Raw genomic sequence first — 19,887 nt, forward strand, 5'->3', positions numbered from 1 at the left:
CTTTAAGATTTTCATTTATGATGGGAAGACAGGAGAGAAGGTGTGTGCCCTTGGAGAAAGCAAGGCCCATGACGGAGGAATTTATGCCGTGAGTACGAACATGTTTCCCAAGCTACTAGCTCTGTGTTGATTGTCATCAGATTGTTTGAAGCTAGATGAATATTTGATATAAACAGCTAAGAGTTAAGCCATGGCACAGAGTTTTAAAGGTCATAGTCAGGTGGTAGGAGCAGCCAGTAACTGAGCAGGAACCATGGGGGGCTGGGCCTACCCTACCACCTCCTTCAGTTCCAGCCCTCTGATATGTGACACTGTTTGGTTGAAATAGATTAGTTGGAGTCCTGACAGCACCCATTTGCTATCCGCCTCTGGAGACAAAACCTCGAAGATTTGGGATGTCAATGTCAACTCTGTGGTCAGCACCTTCCCCATGGGCTCCAACGTTCTGGACCAGCAGCTGGGCTGCCTCTGGCAGAAGGACCACCTTCTCAGCATCTCCCTTTCTGGATACATCAACTACCTGGACAAGAACAACCCCAGCAAGCCTCTCCGGGTCATCAAGGTAAGCCTTATTCTAGGCATGCTGTGGATAGAGAGCAGACTCCAGTGGTCTATTGTGAGAGGGGGCAAACAGGGGTGACCAAGCGGGAGAGCAGTGTCAGGTTTCCTTGGCCCTGGGAGTTTTGGCAGAAGTCAGAGTGGTGTTTTGGGGCTTTAGTAGCCTCGAGTACTGTGAGCAGTGCAGAGTTAGGATCTGGGGACTTTGGGCCACTGTTCTCTGCTGCTGGGAGTCACTGCTTCTTGAGTGACTTGGACTGCAGGATGAGAGTGGGAACATGGTGCTAGGGCAGCTATAGAGCATGGAGGGTGGGAGGAGTATGGAGGCTAAGCGGGGCAGTAAATAAATGAGGAGAAGAGCAATCCGCTGTGAGGTCCGTGGGGAGATGGCCTTGAATGGTGTAGTTTGAACGACCTTGGGGTTCACAGTGTAGAGGACAGGAGCAGATGAAGTTAGACAAGCTGCCAAGACCCCAATGAAAGCCCAAAAGGCCACCCTTGACAGACCATAACTTGAGGTCTAAAACCATCCCTGGGGCTAACTCAAGCCAGTGCTTCAGGCCATGCTGTGCTTCCCTGGCTCTGTCAGACTCTTTGGCCTCTTAGAGACACTTTGGCCTCTTAGGATACCTGTAGCCACATGGTCAGAACAGCTCCCAGGATCAACTTTGCCATATCTTTAGGCAGTTTCCAGGGTCTTTTAATGACAGCCATGACCATGGCGAAAAGCAAGTTGGAGAAGAAAGGGTTTCTTTGGCTTACAATTCCATATTGATGTTAATCATCAAAGGAAGTCAGGACAGGGACTCAAACAGGGCAATAACCTAGAGCCAGGAGCTGATGCAGAGGCCATGGAAGGTGCTACTTATTGGCTGGCTTAGTCGGCTTCTCTCACCCAGCACCACCAGCCTAGCAACAGACAGTACAGCCCACAGTGCGCTGACCCCTTCCTGAATAATGACTAAGAAATGCCTTTCATCCCAGTCTTGCAGACGCATTTTCTTGATTGAGGTTCTCCTCTTAGATGACTTTAGCTTGTGTCAAGTTGACATAGAACCATCCAACACACAAGCTCCATGCCTCAATTCCCATCCTGGTTGTTGAGAATTTCCAGAGCTTGTGTTTTAAGTGAAACCCCTGGCCTGGCCCAGCCCTTCTCTTACTAGTGCAGCCTGCTACTCAGAGGGCTGAAGCATTCAGGGTGACACACTGACACCCATTCTGTAGGTGAGATTGTACAGAAGCAAGAGGCCTCCTGACCTCCCAGAACCATGGTAACTTGGCATAGGCCCTGGGAATAGACTTGAGAGCCCCTCTATTGTTGGGTCCCAGGGCATAGCTGTGTGTGCAACGGACGACAAAACATGGCTACCACTGGAGCTGTGAAGTTGTATTGTGGCTCCAGTTTTAATGGTGAGAAGTCAGGCAGACCTAGTTCCCTACCAGTGCCTTGCCCAGAAGAGCAGTTTCTGGTGGGCGCCTCCTTGGCATCTTGGCCTGACTAACTGCTGTGGGCTAACCTTCTGCCATTCTCAGAGTCCTGCTAATGCTCCTTGGCTAGGCCGTCTCTAAGGTTATCATTGTCTTTTAAGTTCTCAGAGAAACCTACATCTCAGCCTCTCTGTGTAGCTGTATGGATCATGCTAGGTGGCAGCTGCCGTTGTCAGGCTACAGAGAACACAAGCTGTTCTAGTGAACAGACATTTGAGACTGGAATGGGATTCCTAGGTGTCAACCTGGAGACTTATGTGCTTGGTCTTCTTCCCTGGGAGCTTTATAGCAAAGGGATAACTGCTGGCTGCCCCGAAGGACTCAGTCAAGGTGTCTGGAGCTGGCCTTTGTGGTGCTCTCTCTAGCCTATGTTTCTCAAGCTTAAGGGTACATAAGAATTTTTCGAGAAGACTAACTTTTTAAACAATTCTGCCCCAGAGAGGACTAGACATTGCAGTGAGGACTGAAATCTTAAATTGCTCTTAAATTGCCATAGGCAACAAGTCCCCCTGAAATCTTGCTAAGTACAGGTTTTCATTCAGTAGGCCAGGCAGTATGCTTGGTGCCTGTGAGGCCCATGCTGGGTTGAACAGAAGACAACTTGGGCTCATGTCTTTTAAGAAGTTATTCAGTGTGTTCCACCAAGGACTGTCACTGTTTCCTGAGGGTAAATGCCATATTGTGGCAACAAAGGAGACCCATGGAATCCCTGAGACAAGATGCAAGGAGGAGGTCCCATGAAGCAGACCTGATAGCCGTCAAGGGTTCTGGAAAATAGAGAGGGTGGTGGGGACTCAGGGAGAAGGAAAAGTTAGAGGACACTTGAGTGCTATATGAGCCAGTTACACAAAGTCTGTATACAGCAGGAGCTCCTGCTTCATCAGTAGTGAGGGATCCTAGGAAAAATAAGTACCAAGGAGGACCCGACCCAGCTGATGTGCGCATGGAAACCAGCAGGGGCCGAGTTTTCCTCCCTAGGTGCCTTAGGTCCTCGAGTGCTAGGCTTTGATGTCACCTTGTTCTTCGCCCAGGTAGGTTGTAGATATTGAGGGAAGCAGCATTTGGTGGTTTGTCAGATCAGCTGACTGGCACGTGGATGACTGATAGTGAGTGGCTCGGACTTACTTGTGGGCAGTGTTTGTGCTGCAGTCCAAGCACAGCGCAGCCTGTGAGTGCATGCTGCCTCAGCTCAACCCATCCTGTTGTCTCTCTCTCAGGGTCACAGTAAATCCATCCAGTGTCTGACAGTGCACAGAAATGGTGGCAAGTCCTACATCTATTCTGGGAGCCATGATGGACATATCAATATCCTTTGACTGAGGTTGGCACAGGCACTGGAGAGAGAGAGAACTTTTCCATTCCCATGTTGCTGGAGGCCAGGCCAGCCAGATGGCTCTAGCCCCGGCTACACTCACTAAGCAGTCTGCTCATCTGTCTGCACCAGGTGCCTTGACCTCTTCAGGGCTTGGGCAGAAGGCCTTGGCCCTCTTTCTGCTCAAACTAGTACGGTGCCTGTCTCGGCACCTGAGCTCCTTAATGAAGGTGCATTGCTGTGTCAAGTTCTGTCACTGGCAGTGACATCATTGAGTCTTAGGATTCAGGACGTACAGACCCTCAGCAGAGGCACTGTACTTTAAACATGGGGAAACTGAAGCCCAGAGAAGTAAGGTGATTCTCCCAAAACCACATGGCCTCTTAACAACAGAACTGAAACCAGAACTCAGGAGGGAGAGGGTTCTCTGTGCCCCGCGTTCCCAGGCATTTAGGAATTCTTAGGAGGTATGTAACCATTAGAGGCGTGCGTGATGTGCCTGTGCTCTCTCACTTGTTTTGGGCACTCACTGTGAAGCTGACTTTGCATGACGACCTCTTCTTCCTCACATGTTGCTGGCTTCCTGGAAGAGGCTGTCTTAATATCCTCACAGCATGTCTCCTGAACCTGCTTTGTCTCAGGTTTTCACAAGACCCAGGAAGATCCGCCAACCTAAAAAGGTTGGATAACACACCCTCTATCACTAGGCAAGGGAAAGCTGGTAGCCAAGCAGTCGACTGGCCCAGTCTGCCCTGTAGTTGTAACCAGGCCCTTGGCACCACCTCTGTCCCTTATGTACTTATTACAATCACATTTGAACCTTTAGTGCCCATGTCTAGATTTCTATCCCTCCAGTTCCTGTATACCGACTCTCCCATGGAAATGATGGTGACCACTTGAAAGGAGATTCTCTTTGGTTGTATACTTTAGCCACACTATATCCCGGTGCACCTGAGGCTCAGCATCCACACACCACCTCTGTAAGATGGGCCTCCTCCACCCCCGGGGTGGTGCCCAGGAGCACCTGGGCAGTAGTTACTTGAGCACTGGGGCATAGCCAGTTTACCTGTGGGTAGTCTTAGCCTCAGTTACTGACATAGGAAATACAAAAGGAGTATTTGGCTCACAATCAGTGGGCAGCGACACATGAACCATGCTGTTGTCTGAACATGGTGCTCTCTGGTCACTGTAGAAAGCCCACCTCACAGAGGCTGCTCCAATAGTCAGTGATGCTAGCTAGAGTGCACCGCACATTCTGGAATTGTCGTAGGCAAAAGTGTTTTGTCCTTGTTTTTGTCTCTAGAGAATTTATATAGAGATACCTACCTTGGGCTGGTGAGATGGCTCGGTGAGTAATAGCACTGACTGCTCTTCCAAAGGTCCTGAGTTCAAATCCCAGCAACCACATGGTATCTCACAACCATCCATAATGAGATCTGATGCCCTCTTCTGGTGTGTCTGAAGACAGCTACAGTGAACTTAATATATAATAATAAATCTTTTTTAAAAAAGAGAGAGAAAGAGACCTACCTTGGCAGTGAGATCCGAGTCTAAACCCGCATCCATTTGTTTCACGTGTACCCTACAGTTCAGAGATTATAATACTGTGTACAGCGTTTCTTGTGTACCCGTGTTCAGACGGCAACTGCCGCATGTCATAGCACTGTCTGACCTACCGTGGCGTTGTATCGCTATTCAGAAACTGCGATTTTGGACTGTTGCACATTAGGCATGTTAGCTGTCATGGCCATCATAGACCAGTCTTCCTATCCAGTTCATTGACTTTGCATGCATTCTTAAAACAAAGTTGTGCTATTTATTGCCTTGGTCCCTTGGCTAGTAGCCAGGCTGACACTGTCTCACACTGCCTCAGCTCACTGAGAGCCCATGCTTGGCCATCCATGAGAATGCCTCCTGTCCTTTCTGCAGTATCTTCAGCCTGTGTGAAGGGCGGCCATGGCTCCCTAGGGCTGTAGGCACCGCCATCTTGACGTCTGCTTTCTCCTTAATCACACCCCACATTACTGGGATTCAGAGACAGGAGAGAATGACTCCTTCTCTGGAAAAGGCCACACAAATCAGGTGTCCAGGATGACTGTGGACGAGTCTGGGCAGTTGGTCAGCTGCAGCATGGATGACACAGTGCGGTACACCAGCCTCACACTGAAGGACTACAGGTAAGTCCTGCCCAAGGAAGCCAGCCGTGGGTCTAGAGGCCCAGAAGGAGCCACAGGTTCCTGTAAAGGTTCCAGGACAAGGGTGGTCCCTGCCTGCCCTCTCTCTTTGTTTTGTATATCATTCAGATACTAAGCCTAGCATGTTGAACAACTGGGCCTTGATAACTAGGTTCACAGATGTAGACCTGCCCCAAAGCAGACTACAGCCCCATGAGTCATTAGTAACAGTGGAGCTTAGGTTGTTTAAAAAAAAAAAGTCAAGTGATGCTAAAAGACACGGCATGCTAGGTGCTGGGTATGAGGATCAACCTCCTGTTGGGTGTAAGTGGGTATGTGACACTGACTCAGAGGTAGCCATCCACAGTGATGGTAGCTAAGAGCAGGCAAGAGAGCTAGATGGGATTCTCCAAGTCATTGGCTCAGAAGCAGACTCACCAACCTTCAAAAGACCTACCCACTACACTGACAACATACACACCTCATCCCACTCCCCCCATGCCCATCCATCATGTAGTCCTGATGACTCCAATCATGGCCTTTCTTGACTCAAATTCTGCTAGGAATGTATCTGGCCTGGAGAATCCTGGGGGACTTATGAGCCTCTAACCCCAGACATGAGCCTGGCTGGCAGCAGTGGCCACTGATCATCTGAGAATAAAGGCACCCCAGAACCCAGGGCTCCCAGTAGCACCATGGCATTGTATCAGTACTCAGAAGCTGTGACATCACTTGTGAAAGTTGTCTAGTTTTCAGCCTGTAGCTGCAAGGGTCAGGAGAACCTGGGTACTCTGGAGGCCAGCCATGGCTTAGCCCAGTTCTGTGGAAGCTTGCTTGTTAACATTTTCAAGAAAGATTTGGCTATAAATTAGTCTAGATGAGTTTTGATAACATTCATCTAATATAAGGGGGGAACTGGGGTCTTCATTAAAGGTATTGGAGTTCCAGTTCCCCTCTCAGAAAGAGCAACTATGACCTTCAGAAGGACCCTCAGTCCTGTATGTTTCTAGAAATTTGCAGTCTTGGGCCTGCCGATTGGTGGGAGATGCTATGGCTGCATTTAGCTTAGGGGACAGGAAGAGGCTGCCCAGCTCCTCTGACCTCTACTTCTTGTTGCCACCTTTTTCCTACTCTGGTCTCCCTTCATGATAAAAAGACCTCAGTGCCCTCTTGTGCCCTTCTTCAGAAGAGGTTACAGTAGGATTTTCCTCTCCGAGTAGCTAGGAGTACAGTTTCTGCAATGTGTGTATTGATGCCACACTGAGGTACTTGAATGTGGAAGTAACCTGCCCTCCCCCGCTCCCAACAGTGGACAAGGCGTTGTGAAGCTGGATGTTCAACCAAAGTGTGTAGCTGTTGGCCCTGGAGGATATACTGTGGTCGTGTGTATTGGACAGGTATGGTTAGCTACGTTTTGTCCAGAAGTATTGGGATATGAGATGTAATAGTTTCTGGATTCCACCCATGTCCTGATTTCCTTTTTCTGATACTATGATAAAACAGACCAAAACTAATCTGGGGAGGAAAAGTTTATTTGGCTTTTAATCTACATCCTAATTCATGATTGAGAACCAGCAGGGCAAAACCCTTAAGGAACCTCTTACTGGTCTGTTACAGGCTTCTGCTCTGTTATCTTTCTCACCTATCTCGGAACTGCCTGCCTGGGGATGGTACTACCCACAATGAATTCCCAGTCAATTAGCAGACAAGACAGTGCCCCACAGGCCAATCCAACTAAAGCAATTTTTCAGTTGAGGTTCTGTCTTCCAGGTGACTCTTAAGTTATGTCAAGTTGACAGTACCTGCCAGTGTTTTGTACTGCAGGCTCATTTGGCTGTGCCTGTGGCTTCTCAAGAGTCCCTGTGCTGTTAGGCATAGTACTGTCTCCTAAATTGAAGCACAGAAAAAGGGCAGAGCTGGTCTCTTAAGCATCCAACCAAACTGTAAACCCATCTGTCCATAAGGGTCTGAGGCACACTCAGCTGTGTGGTTTCATCGTTATCCTTATCTTAGCCCTTCCCTGGTGGAGCTGTGTGATTGGAATCACTTCTTCACCCTCTCTGAACACTTTGAGTTCTCCCTTAACAGAAGCTCAGGCTGGTCATGAAGACATAGTTGTCCTACTCCTTGCACAGCTTAGCTATTGAATGACACTGTCACCTGAGGATAAGGTGAAGCCCAGGCCACGTTAGCTTGTAACTCTTGAGTCCCTGTATCCCTTTTCCTCTAGAGTAGTTAGAACAGAGCCCTCGGCTCACATCTGTGCCTGACCTACTTTATGCAGAATTCTGCATCACCATGTCATCTCTGCAAACCCAAGCATCCCATCATGTGGTTAGGGCCAGCAGCTGACCAGTGGTTCCTGTTGGCATGAGAGACAGACCGTGCTGAAGAAAGAGCCATTTAGGATGTGCCCACCCCTCCCTGAAAAGAGAGTGGATTCTGTGTCCCAGATAATCAGATGTTCTGCCAAATAATTACTACACTCAATCCGGGCCAGCCACAGGCACAAAAAGGGCTGTACTGCATGCAGTGCCATGGGCGAGGCTGCTTCTCTGTGGCAGATCTGCCAGCCTTGTGTCAGCACCTGGCCCTGGGGGACAGTGCGTGGGGACTTAGGGCTTTTTCTGTGGCAAGGCCTCAGACACATACCTTGTCCTGAGCTCCACTTCCTTCAACTGAGGTTATGTGACGGAGCTGACCCTGTCCTTGAGGCTGATCTGAAGGATTAGCCACGGTGGGTGAAAGCAGGAACGCAAACCATCTGCCATTCAGAAGGTATGGCATTTCCTCTACAGTGTCCTAGCAGGTCAGGGCCCCAGCTCCCAGACAGAAGGGTTTCTCTGCATGTGTATGCACCATGTTACCTGCTGTTTGTCCAGGACAAGCTAAGGTCTGTGTGTGACTTTGACTCCTAATAATTATCAGGTAGCTTAGTCAAGATCAGTCCACCACATTTTTCTAGAGCCCTGACAGCAAACACATGGAAGTATCTGTCACTCAAGCAAACGTGGCTGGCCCCAGCATGGCTGAGTGTGGTGTAGCCACCTACACACACACAGCACACATGGTAGGACTTGCATGGGACAGCAGTAGTCTTTGCAGACCTCATGTTGACCCGTTAAGCTCTTTTGCCCAGCCCCTCTTCCTCCTGCATCTGGGATTGCTCCGTTCCCTCAGGGCTCTACCACTGACCTAAGGACTGGAGAGAGAGACTTAGTGCTAGGTGCCCAGTAACCTTTATCATGGATACTACACTGTCCCTAGGCTGAACAAACCCTTTACTATGCAGCATGGCTGTTTCTTGTGATGTAGAGCTACAGTCGGAATCCTCGGAGTCAGGCTACTACTAATCCCCTGATGGCTAAGAGCCAAGTCCTTTCCTGCCGATCCTGCCCTTTGTCCTTCAGAGGCCAGCACCTCACATGGTTCCACCACTAACAGTAACATAGTCCTGAGGGGAGGGCGGTAATGCCTCCATCAAAATATTAAGACTGACCCTGGGTGTGACTTAGAGCCAAGAGCCACGAACTAGAACTCGATTTTCCTGCTGCTGCTGAGTTTGTCAAGGGTACACTGATTTGACTACATCTTCCATGTCACAGATTGTCCTTCTGAAGGACCAGAAGAAGTGCTTCAGCATCGACAACCCTGGCTACGAGCCTGAAGTTGTTGCTGTGCACCCTGGTGGGGACACGGTGGCTGTTGGTGGCACGGTAAGGCCCTTTTTCCTTTATTCAGTGACCTTGGTATCTGATTTGGGGTTCAGACAAGGCCAAGGTATTCAGTATCTGCTAGAATCCCAAAGAAGTAGGGTCTAATGCTAATGAAACAGTGAATTTGCCAGCAAGAGCAAGCAAGCAAAAAAGAGAGAAAGCTTCCTTCTCCCCTGTCCTTTATATAGGCTGCCAGTAGAAGGTGTGGTCCAGATTAAAGGTACGTGTTTCTAACTCAAAGATCCATATTAAAAGCAAGTCTTCCACTTCAAATAATTTAAGGGGTGGGAAACCTCAGAGATGTGCCTGTTTGCTTGGGTTTTAGTTAAATGACAACCAAGAATAACCATCACATAAAGTGTACCTGGCACATGGTGACAGGAGGCTTGTAGGAGACAGGCATAAGGCAGCTTGCCTAAATGGCTCCTTGGGCTGGGAAGCTGTCTGCAGTTTTCTCCAGGTTGACCTTTCAGGGAACCATGAGCACTATCCATGCCCCACCCCTTGGCAGCCAGACAACACGCAGAATGAGAGTAGGGAGCCCTCCTCTCTGCCCAGGGGAGGAAGTGTGAAACACTTACGGTGGTATGTGGAGAGGAGTTAGTCATGTCTTGGCAGCCAGAGCCCAGGGCACACGCTGGAGCCTACTGAGCCATGGCAGAGCGCTTCTTTCCTGAAACCCCGACTCTCCCCTGTCGGGGCACATGTTACTTATGGTTAAGGAGTGACTACTTTCTGTCTCTGCCTGCAGGACGGCAATGTACGTGTGTACTCCATCCTGGGCACCACGCTAAAGGATGAAGGCAAACTCCTAGAGGCCAAGGGGCCAGTGACAGACGTGGCCTATTCTCATGATGGTGCCTTCCTGGCTGTGTGTGATGCCAGCAAGGTGGTCACAGTGTTCAGTGTAGCTGATGGCTATTTGGTGAGTAGGGTGCAGACCTGTCCAACCTACACTAGAGGGTGGAGGGGAGTACTCTAGCCAGCCTGTCTTGGGCTTTGCCTTCCTCTGCCATGTCTCATCTTCATGAGCACCAGGCACTTGGTGGGCTCTTGGGAGGATGCTGTGAGCTGGGGCTAGTGACCAGGTACTGGGGCTTCTCCCTGGTACTTCAAGGGCTGGCTGGGAGGACACATGATGCTCTTGCTTTAGCTCTGATAGTAACACCTCTGTTTTCTGGCTATACTAGGAGAATAATGTTTTTTATGGACACCATGCAAAAATTGTGTGCCTGGCCTGGTCACCAGATAATGAACACTTTGCCTCTGGTGGCATGGACATGATGGTGTACGTGTGGACACTGAGTGACCCAGAGACCAAAGTCAAGATCCAAGGTAACTCCCACCCTTGGGCCTCAGCCCATGTAAGACCTGGGCTCTGTGGGCTTCTCCACAAATAGTACCCTGATCATGGTTTTTAGGGTCAGGTGACCCTGGGATCTGTGCTTTAAGAAGTGACCTGATAAGATGTGGCTCCATTCTTCCCGCCAGCACACCCCAGGCACTCTGATGTCCTGCAGAGGAATCCTGAGATCTCCAAACGTAGGTCACACATGAGGAAAAGCTTGGCATGTTTTCCCCTCCACCTCACTCCCAGGCCTTAACCCATAGCCAAGTTATCTTAGTCCACTGTCGTATTGTCAGCAGAAGGGTAATTGGAACCATACTTTTCCAAGGAGACAGACTTTAAAAAAAAAAAAATCATTATTCTGATAATCCAATGTCTTACCACTGCTCCTGCTGATAGCTCCATCTAAGGATCCACAGTCACAAGGCTGGTGGTCCTGAGTGAGACAGCCACATGCCATTTTTATACTGTCCCCTTGGCCCACCTGCTACTCAGAAGACAGCCATCGTGTTCACTGAAACAGGGATCCTAGCCTGTATTATCCCAAGACCACCTCCAACAGCTACAAGTCAGGGAGGCCCACTGTCCTAGGAAGGCAGACCAGGAGGAGGAACCTTGAAACAGCTTCCAAGGAGCCATTTAGGTTTGTAAGGAAATCTAGAAAGTTCACAAATGAAATGACTCAGGAAGGTAATGTGTCAGGGCTAGAGGTGCATAGAACAGACATAGCATCTGACTGCTGAGCTCACAGACTCCCACATGCAGGGTCTTTGGAGCTGGCCTTGCTGTGGAGAGAGTGCTGCACTTAGAGTTCTGAGGCCCAGGATGGCGTGACCTCCCTCCTGAGATGCATCTGCCACACTTGAATGGGGCTGCTGAACAGGCTGGGAGCCACCTAGGTATAGAGGACAGGGATCCCATAGAGGATCACCTAGGTATAGGGGACAGGGACCCCATAGAGGATCACCTAGGTATAGGGGACAGGGATCCCATAGAGGATCACCTAGGTATAGGGGACAGGGACCCCATAGAGGATCACCTAGGTATAGGGGACAGGGATCCCATAGAGGATCACCTAGGTATAGGGGACAGGGATCCCATAGGGGATCACCTAGGTATAGGGGACAGGGATCCCATAGAGGATCACCTAGGTATAGGGGACAGGGACCCCATAGGGGGGATCACCTAGGTATAGGGGACAGGGATCCCATAGGGGATCACCTAGGTATAGGGGACAGGGATCCCATAGGGGATCACCTAGGTATAGGGGACAGGGATCCCATAGGGGATCACCTAGGTATAGGGGACAGGGATCCCATAGAGGATCACCTAGGTATAGGGGACAGGGACCCCATAGAGGATCACCTAGGTATAAGGGGACAGGGACCCCATAGAGGATCACCTAGGTATAGGGGACAGGGATCCCATAGTGGGTCTTAGATTTCCTGGATCTTAGAGACCACTGGGACTTCATGAGTAGTTAGAACTGAATGAAGCACAGAGGTGCAATATCTCATGGCTGGAGTCAAGAATAATGCTGGTGAGATGGCAGTTGGAGTCTGGACTCCCAGTGTGACTTCTGGAGGAGACACCAGACAGGTCTTCAATGCATTTCATGTCTACCACACCTTTTCCACTTAAGGGCCATATGTGACATTAGTAACAGGACCTTCTCAAGACATCAAAATCCAAAGATCTCAAGTCCTCTATGAGAAATGGCATAGCAGCATTTGCATATAAAGTGTGCCCATTAATACACTTCAAACGCTGCCTTAGCAGTGTACATGGCACACAGACACTTGTCATGTGTGTAGAGCATAGCTGTCTTGTCTGTGAGTACAGCCAGAGCCATTGTGAAGCTGGCTGGTTTCCCTGATTGACTGGCTCAGTCTCTGAATGCAGTTAGTTCCTGTGGACCTGTGTGTTCCATCCTGTCTGACTGTTGATCTGAATGTGAAGAAGATGTTTTCCACCCAGGAGTTAAGCCAGGAGCCACACAGTGTAGGGGGGTCAAAAGCCAGGAGGTAACTGCTCTCACCTCCGGCCTCACAAACTTGTCCTTATGAAAATGAAACTGCCACTGTGGTAGTTTCTGCTCTGGCTTTGGCCCAGTGGCTTTTAAATATGCTAGAGGATGAATGGGCCCGTTTCTTCAATGTCCACTCTTTTCCTAGATGCTCACAGGCTGCACCATGTCAGCAGCCTGGCCTGGCTGGACGAACACACACTGGTCACCACCTCCCATGATGCCTCTGTGAAGGAGTGGACAATCACCTACTGAGGACGCCGCTCACCCCACGGACTGAATCAGGGACTAGAGTTTAACTGCCTCGGAGCACCCTTCTCTTAACTTTCTGTAACGCTCCCTTTCCTGCCTGCCCTGGGAGTGGGGAGGGCCTGCGAATACCCTCCTCTCTTCAGGGTGTCCATGTCTGTACGCGTCCTTCTGAGAGCTTTAGACAGTAATGGTTTGCACACAAGAAATAAAGCAAGCACTTAAAGAGCATGTGGAGCGTACCTAAAAACTTACAGCCCACCAGACCATGAGAGTGTGGAACATTCCAGAGGCAGCAGCCTCCAAAGCACAGACCCAAGCCCCTGTGGCTCTTGCAGCTTATCGGGAAGCTGGGTAGGGAGCAGGCCACGGCTCCCCTTTCCCATGCAGGATACATTTGCACTGGAGAGGAGGAGCCACTTGGCAGACGTCAGCATTCTGTGTAGAGCAGGTCTGTTCCTTGGTCTAAGTCATATTACATGGCTGCCTCCTGGACCCATCCCCAGATCCCATGGGGACCTGTGAACCTTGATCTCATTGTCAGATTTTGTGCTTGATTTTTAAGAATGGAATCATGGGAATTTTTTTCTTTTTCAATGTCTCTTGACTGTTGTCTGTCTTGCTCCTGACCTGGCGCGCTGACAGTACCTTGTCCAGACAAGTAGAACCCTTGTTAGCCAGACTGGGGTGTCCTGGTCATGTGATTACCACGCTTCGATTTCCCTGTCTCTTCCCAACTTTGGCCCCAAGAGCAGAGGTTAAGGACAAGATGATGTTACTGTAATTTGTCATGTTTTTACCTTTCTTTTTCTTTTTCAGTGCAGAAATTAAAGTAAGTATAAAGCACCGTGATTGGCAGTTTCTTTGCGTGTGTCGGAATCACTGGTAAATGTTGGCTGAGAACAATCCCTCCCCTTGCACTTGTGAAAACACTTTGAACGCTTTAAGAGATTAGACTGAGAAATAATTAAATATCTTTTCTCTTGATTGTGGATCACTGGCTCTGTGTAGTGGTGCATGTGGGGGGCGGTTTGGGGGAACCCACCAGCCAGCTTCTCTGGTGGGGTGCTTATGAACCCATATTGTGGCCATCACATGGAAAGATGGCCCAAGAGAAACCAAGACTAGCATTGTTCCCATCCCTGCTTCCAGACCCCACATGACCTGGCCCACCCACTTTCTTAGTCCAGCTTCATTTGTGACAGCATTGGGCCTGATGCCGTGCAGATCCTGTCTCACCTGCCTGCCAGGAACTGGGTCTAGGTGTTTGAGAAAACTCATGCAGCCATAACAACTCAAAGCACTGTTCTTGGGTACAATCCCCAGAAAAACTCTCTGGTTCTTGAGGTTGATTCTGCCACGCATGTGTAAAAGGATAGCAGAAGTCAAGAAAATTAAATTACACCGTATGAAATGGAAACCACAGAACAAAGTCAGAAATGTGTTTGGCATTGAGACCAGATGCTTTCGTGTCAGGGAGTCAGTGGGTGGATAAAAGCAGGCAGCACCTGAGGGAGGGTAGCCTGTCTTGTCCTTACACACTGCTGAGTTAGATGGACATCAGAGTCGACAACAGCAACCATTTGCTCCAGAGTAGAACACTCCCTCAGAGAAGTCAATGAAAAGGTTGTTTTTTTTTAAACAGGCTTTATGTGTGTGAGTATAATTGTATATATGTTTCATATGCGGAAGCTTTTAGTGAGGGCTTCTTTCCTGGACCTGGGGTTCATGTTCTCAGACTGCAAGCCAGTGAGCTCCAGCAGACCTGACTCCCTTGGAGCTGGGGGCATAAAGGGGGCACCTGGATTGTTGTGTGACTGCTAGGCCCTGAATTCTCATCCTCATGATGATGCAGTCAGCACGTGCTCATAACCACCAAGGCTTCTTTGCAGCCCCCTGATTTGTTCCTAAGAAAGACAGACAGTGAACGAACGCAGGGACGTTTGACTGTTTTCATAATCATCTCAAATCCAATCTGGCAGGAGACAGCTGTCCAGACCAGGGGACACCTTGATGTGCTTACTGCCTGGCAGGTTTTTTTTCTTTATTTTTTTTTTCATAAAAATAGTACAATTTTTAAACTATAAGAATAGAAACCATGTTGCAGGAGAGTACCCATCAAGTGACCCCATTTCGAGTGTTACCATCTAACCGAGGCCTGATACTCTGTGGCTTCATTCCTTTGGCGACTTTTCAAAAGAAAAAATGGCCCACACCTATAATCTTCACTGTTTCAACAAGAAAGATCTGTATGTGCTATCAAGAATGATTTCTTTCTTTTTTTAAAGATTTATTTTATGTAGATGAGTATACTGTAGCTGAAGGTTGTGAGCCTTCATGTGGTTGCTGGGGATTGAATTTTAGGACTTAACGCTCTCTCCGGTCGACTCTGTTTGCTTGCTCCGGTTAACCTTGCTCAGTCCCTACTTGTTCCGGCCCAAAGATTTATTTATTATTATAACTAAGTACACTGTAGCTGTCTTCAGACACTTTAGATCTCATTACAGATGGTTGTGAACTACCGTATGGTTGCTAGGATTTGAACTCCGGACCTTCTGGAGAGCAGTCAGTGCTCTTACCCGCTGAACCATCTCACCAGCCCCAGTCACTGATTTCTTGGTGAGGCATTTAGAGGATGGGACCTGCCCTCTTCTTCCTAAGGCCAGAAAGATAACTGCCAGTCAGCTGCATTGGGGTATAGGTATAGCTCTGGCTTCCTGAAACAGCAAAGATTTTAGGAGAAACTTGTGCATGTGCGCACGCACGCACGTGCACACACACACACATATACACACACACACAAACATACCCTTAGGGTACACAGAATAGGCATAGCTTGCTCACCGGCTGGGCTCATCAACCAGCATTAGGCAGCGTGAATGCCTAGTTCTCACCCTAAGGGAGCCATTTTCTCCAGTGGAGTCTCACTGGATATACTAACCATATGTGAGGAAGGGTGCATCCCATGCCCAGCAGGATATGGCCAGTACAAAGTCATTGGTATTTGGGGAGAGTTGTTTTCTTAATAGCCTTACAGGTCTTTTGCTTGTGTATTATGGTTTCCAGTTTTGTGTATATGGGATGAGAGCAGGTGTATGTGTCTCGTGTGTGTGTGTGTGTGTGTGTGTGTGTGTGTGTGTGTGTGTGTGTACTAGTTTGGTTTGTTTTGTTTTCATCTATTACTGCATTAGATGCTAAGATGAAAAGACCCAACTTAGGAGGTTATTGACTGCTACGGGCTCAGGGATATAGCCTGTCTCCACCTGGCACTGTGCTAGAGCAGCCTCCATATACCAGGCATTTGGCAGGAAGCAGAATACACTCCTATTTATGATGCTAAGATGGAACCCAGGGTGTTTCGTGCTCACCCAGTGCTCTCGTGCTGAGCTACACCCCCAGCCCTGTTCCCAGAGTTAAAGGAATCAATACGAGCCTTATTAAACTGCCCTTTAAGAGTCTATTAGAGCAGAGCCACTTTTTTTCTTGGACCTCAGACTTGCTGTATAGCTGAGGCTAGCTAGCCCTAACACTGCCCCTCCTGCCTCTACCTCCCAAATGCTGGGATTGGCAGCTTTCACTACTCGGTTTTTATAGTGTACACGTGCAAATTGAACCAGAAACTGGAACTGAACTTCTCTTCGAGAAGCTGACACTGCACTGACCCAGTGACAGTGACCAGACAACTAGGGTGTGGTGGTGATGACCAGATGACCAGGCATGAAAGTGCTTCTCCAAGGGTCTTTTGAAGTTAGTCTTGTGTGAAGTGACTTTCCTCATCAAGTCACTGGCTCGCAGTATGGACCGGGGACTGGGTGGGCTTTGAAAGGAGACCCTCTTTAAAGCCCCCAAGAAGTTGTGATCATGGGATGTGCCACTGAAAACCGAGCAAAACTACACTTAAGTATATTTAAAGAACTTTGTAAACCCAGCATTCATCAGAGCATACTTACCAGAAAAACACCCTCTAAAATTAGAATGGCGTTTTATGTTTTAGAAAATGCCTCTAATGTGTGACACCGTGTTTTCGTTGAAGCAAGTGAAAATCTGTTCTCGGTAGAAGTGGGCAAGGACTTGGTCCACTTTGCAGAGAGCTCTGGGCCTTCATCTTGGACACTTTTCCCCAAAGTAGACCAGTGAGAAGCCAGACATTGTCTTGAGCAGTCTGAAAACACAGCCACTGACTTCCTGTTGTAGTGTGAAAAATTTAAAAAGAAATCCCATGCTACTGCTGGCAAGAGGTTGCACGTGGTCACACATACCTGCGCGCACGCACGCACACACACACACACACACAGAGAGAGAGAGAGTCCACTCCCATTTTATAGGAGGCCTTAGTTCTGTGAACATACTTTCAAAGAGCTGAAGGAGGGCTGGGGTTGGAACCTGGGAAGGACACCCCAGAAGAAGGCAACCTTGTGCCTTCTCCAGCCTGTTCACTCCAGAAGAGGTGGCACGGAGAGCAACCGACCTCCCATTCACAGCAAACTGAGTCACTGCTGGGCAAATCCGGGGATATATTAAGGAGCTTTGCTTTGTTTCTGACCTGTATGTTAACAGTATATTTAGATTGCAAGGTAGATTTTTTTTTAAATCTTTTATCCATTGCAAAACATCTTCAATGAACAAGATATTCTCAATACTCTGCAACTCGGACAAAGCAGACACAATCGATGCCTGGCGAGCGAGCGTGCAGCTGTGCAGACAGACATAAAGCTGTGACAGCTGTGCCACAAGCAGGACAGAGGCCGCAGGCGCCCACCATACTACCATGGACTGATGATGATCAAACATGGGTTTCTCCAACAGCCACAGGGCTAACACTGAGCATTTATTTCAGTTTAGTTTATTTTTAATAATGCCCTGCCCAGTTAAAATACTAGGTATGGGCCGGGTAGTGGTGGTGCATCCCTGTAATCCCAGCACTTGGAAGGCAGAGGCAAGCGGATTTCTGAGATTTCTGAGTTCGAGGCCAGCCTGGTCTACAGAGTGAGTTCCAGGACAGTCAGGGCTATACAGAGAAACCCTGTCTCGAAAAACCAAAAAAAAAAAAAAAAAAAAAAAAAAAAACTAGGTATGATTTTATATATAAAAGTTAACAAAGTTTGACAACTACTGAATGAAACCAGCTCTAAAAAAGCAGTAATTTATTTCTATGGAATAAAACTCAACCTTAAATTTGCCTAGTCATTTAGTTTCAGAAAGATACAGAGGTTGAACCTAGCCCCACAGAGACTTGATGTACCAGGGTGGGAAGATACCCCACCCACTCAGTGGAGAAAGAGGGGGAATTGAAGGAAGGGATGCATGAAGGGGTGAGTGGGAGAGGCAGTGAGTGGGATGGTTGCGAGCCATCTATAATGCTGGGAATTGAACTCAGGACCTCTTGAAGAACAGCCAGTGCTCTTAACCACTGAGCCACCTCTCCAGCCTCATTGTTCACTTTTTTAGATGTCTAGAAGGCTATATTTTCTACACACATAGTCTCAGGCACTTAGGAGTTTGAGAGCCATATTTCCACATGGTATAATTTGACGGGACAGGAAATGATTCATGTGTTGACTCCTTTTGTTAATTTATTACTATTATTATTACTTTTAAAAAAATCATTTGACTCATATTGACTTAGGGTGAGGGGTTCTGGATATTAATACTAAGATTGGCTGCTACTGTCCACTAGAGACCACACTTCATAAGACACCTTGATGCATTTGAATTTCAGGTGAATGACACCCATTTTTTTATTTTATTTTATTTTTTTTAGCACAAGTATGTCCCACGTATTGTACACACAGCTTCACTGTTCAGAAAAGACCAGGCAGCTCCGGGCGTCGTGGGCATGAATTGTATTTTCAGATTCACTGTTTCTGCTATCTTTTTACCTGTAATAACCTGGCTTAGATGGACTGTAGTTTATCATTCACATCCTTCAAGGTGTGGCTGTTACTCCCCCAATAACAGATGCTGAAGCTGGGAACAGTCTGCTGGGTCATTCATGCTAAATAACTGGATTCCTGCAGAGCATAATACGGAGACTTGAAACTAGCTCAGACTGTCAGAACCCTCTGGGCAAGCCCTTATGATTTCAAAGTTGAGTGAAGAGCGCATGGAAGCAGATGGACAGACAACACACTGATTGGATGGAACAGGCTGCCTCAGGAAGCGTTGGGCAGCTTGTGCCTGTGAGTATACAGAAAGCAGGTACCAGCTCCACGGTTAGGTTGGCGATGACCGAGCGAATGGACCATTTGAAGGCCTATGGGTAGTATGTGGAAGCCAGGCAAAGTGGTGCAGCACCTGTAGGTACCTCGAGGGGAGTCATCACTCGTGATAGTGTGCAGCATAAAAGCACAAGAGAGAGAGCTTGTAAGTGGGGCAGTGGGGAATGGAGTTCTGTAGAGCCTCCCACTGGCCAAACTGAACTGTCAGGGGCCTGGTACACAGAGAACCCTAAGTTCCATGATAGGGGGACCCCTTGCCTAAGACACTCAGGTGCACAGAAAGCTAGAGCAACCCAGAACCTTTGCTAATGGAGGCTCCTGCTTCAGCCCCTGCTTCAGTAGCACCATCTCTAACTCATATGGTTCCATCCTCCATGGCTCTATCTGAATTCTGCAAAGGATGGTGAAGGAGGAAGAAGGACATGTGGGTTTCAGGGAGGGAAATCATCTTTCCGGAGTGATGGCTGAGTCCCTTAGATCTCACTAGCCAGAGCTGGGCCACTCTAGGGAAAGAGTGCCCAAGCAAGTGACCTGGTGTCTGAACAGAACCAACAAAGGCAACACATACTCAACCAATGTGGCTACAGACTAAGGTGTGGCCTCAAACCTGGATGTCACCAGCCCGTGAGCATGCTTGCTAGCACAGCGGAACCTGTCCTGTGCTAACATACAAAAAGGAAGAGAGAAAAACATGTGCCAGGGGTTTAGCAGTGTCTGCAACAGTCATGTCGGCTTCCATCATTGCAAAATGAGAGCCAGAGCAGCACACACCTCGTGGGGCCGTGCAGGGTCTAC

At 48.5% G+C, this 19,887-nt stretch overlaps 1 protein-coding gene and 1 long non-coding RNA gene across 6 annotated transcripts in view; one reads left to right on the forward strand and one right to left on the reverse strand.

The window, feature by feature from the left end:
• The window catches only part of Wdr1 (WD repeat domain 1), a 32,691-nt gene extending 18,823 nt beyond the window's left edge, over positions 1-13,868 (forward strand). The window contains exons 7-15 of the mRNA XM_052198093.1: positions 8-88; positions 329-562; positions 3,267-3,359; positions 5,387-5,538; positions 6,845-6,932; positions 9,141-9,251; positions 10,003-10,176; positions 10,442-10,586; positions 12,774-13,868. Of these exons, the coding sequence (XP_052054053.1) occupies positions 8-88; positions 329-562; positions 3,267-3,359; positions 5,387-5,538; positions 6,845-6,932; positions 9,141-9,251; positions 10,003-10,176; positions 10,442-10,586; positions 12,774-12,880 (1,185 nt within the window). The 3' untranslated portion in view covers positions 12,881-13,868. The remainder of the gene's footprint in view (positions 1-7; positions 89-328; positions 563-3,266; positions 3,360-5,386; positions 5,539-6,844; positions 6,933-9,140; positions 9,252-10,002; positions 10,177-10,441; positions 10,587-12,773) is intronic.
• On the reverse strand, positions 11,399-12,083 carry LOC127695886 (uncharacterized). Of its 5 annotated transcripts, none has more exons than XR_007980136.1 (4): positions 12,002-12,083; positions 11,785-11,856; positions 11,567-11,710; positions 11,399-11,494 (listed from the first exon to the last, which is right to left on the reverse strand). It is a non-coding gene; the product is annotated as an uncharacterized LOC127695886 (long non-coding RNA). The 5 variants fall into 5 exon arrangements; XR_007980132.1 differs by having other exon boundaries at positions 11,639-11,746; positions 11,821-11,892; XR_007980134.1 differs by lacking the exon at positions 12,002-12,083 and adding an exon at positions 11,929-11,973 and having other exon boundaries at positions 11,785-11,892.
• Positions 13,869-19,887: the final 6,019 nt, after the last annotated feature.

The sequence above is a fragment of the Apodemus sylvaticus genome, chromosome 11 (genome assembly GCF_947179515.1).
Source record: "Apodemus sylvaticus chromosome 11, mApoSyl1.1, whole genome shotgun sequence".
NCBI classification, from domain to species: Eukaryota; Metazoa; Chordata; class Mammalia; order Rodentia; family Muridae; genus Apodemus; species Apodemus sylvaticus.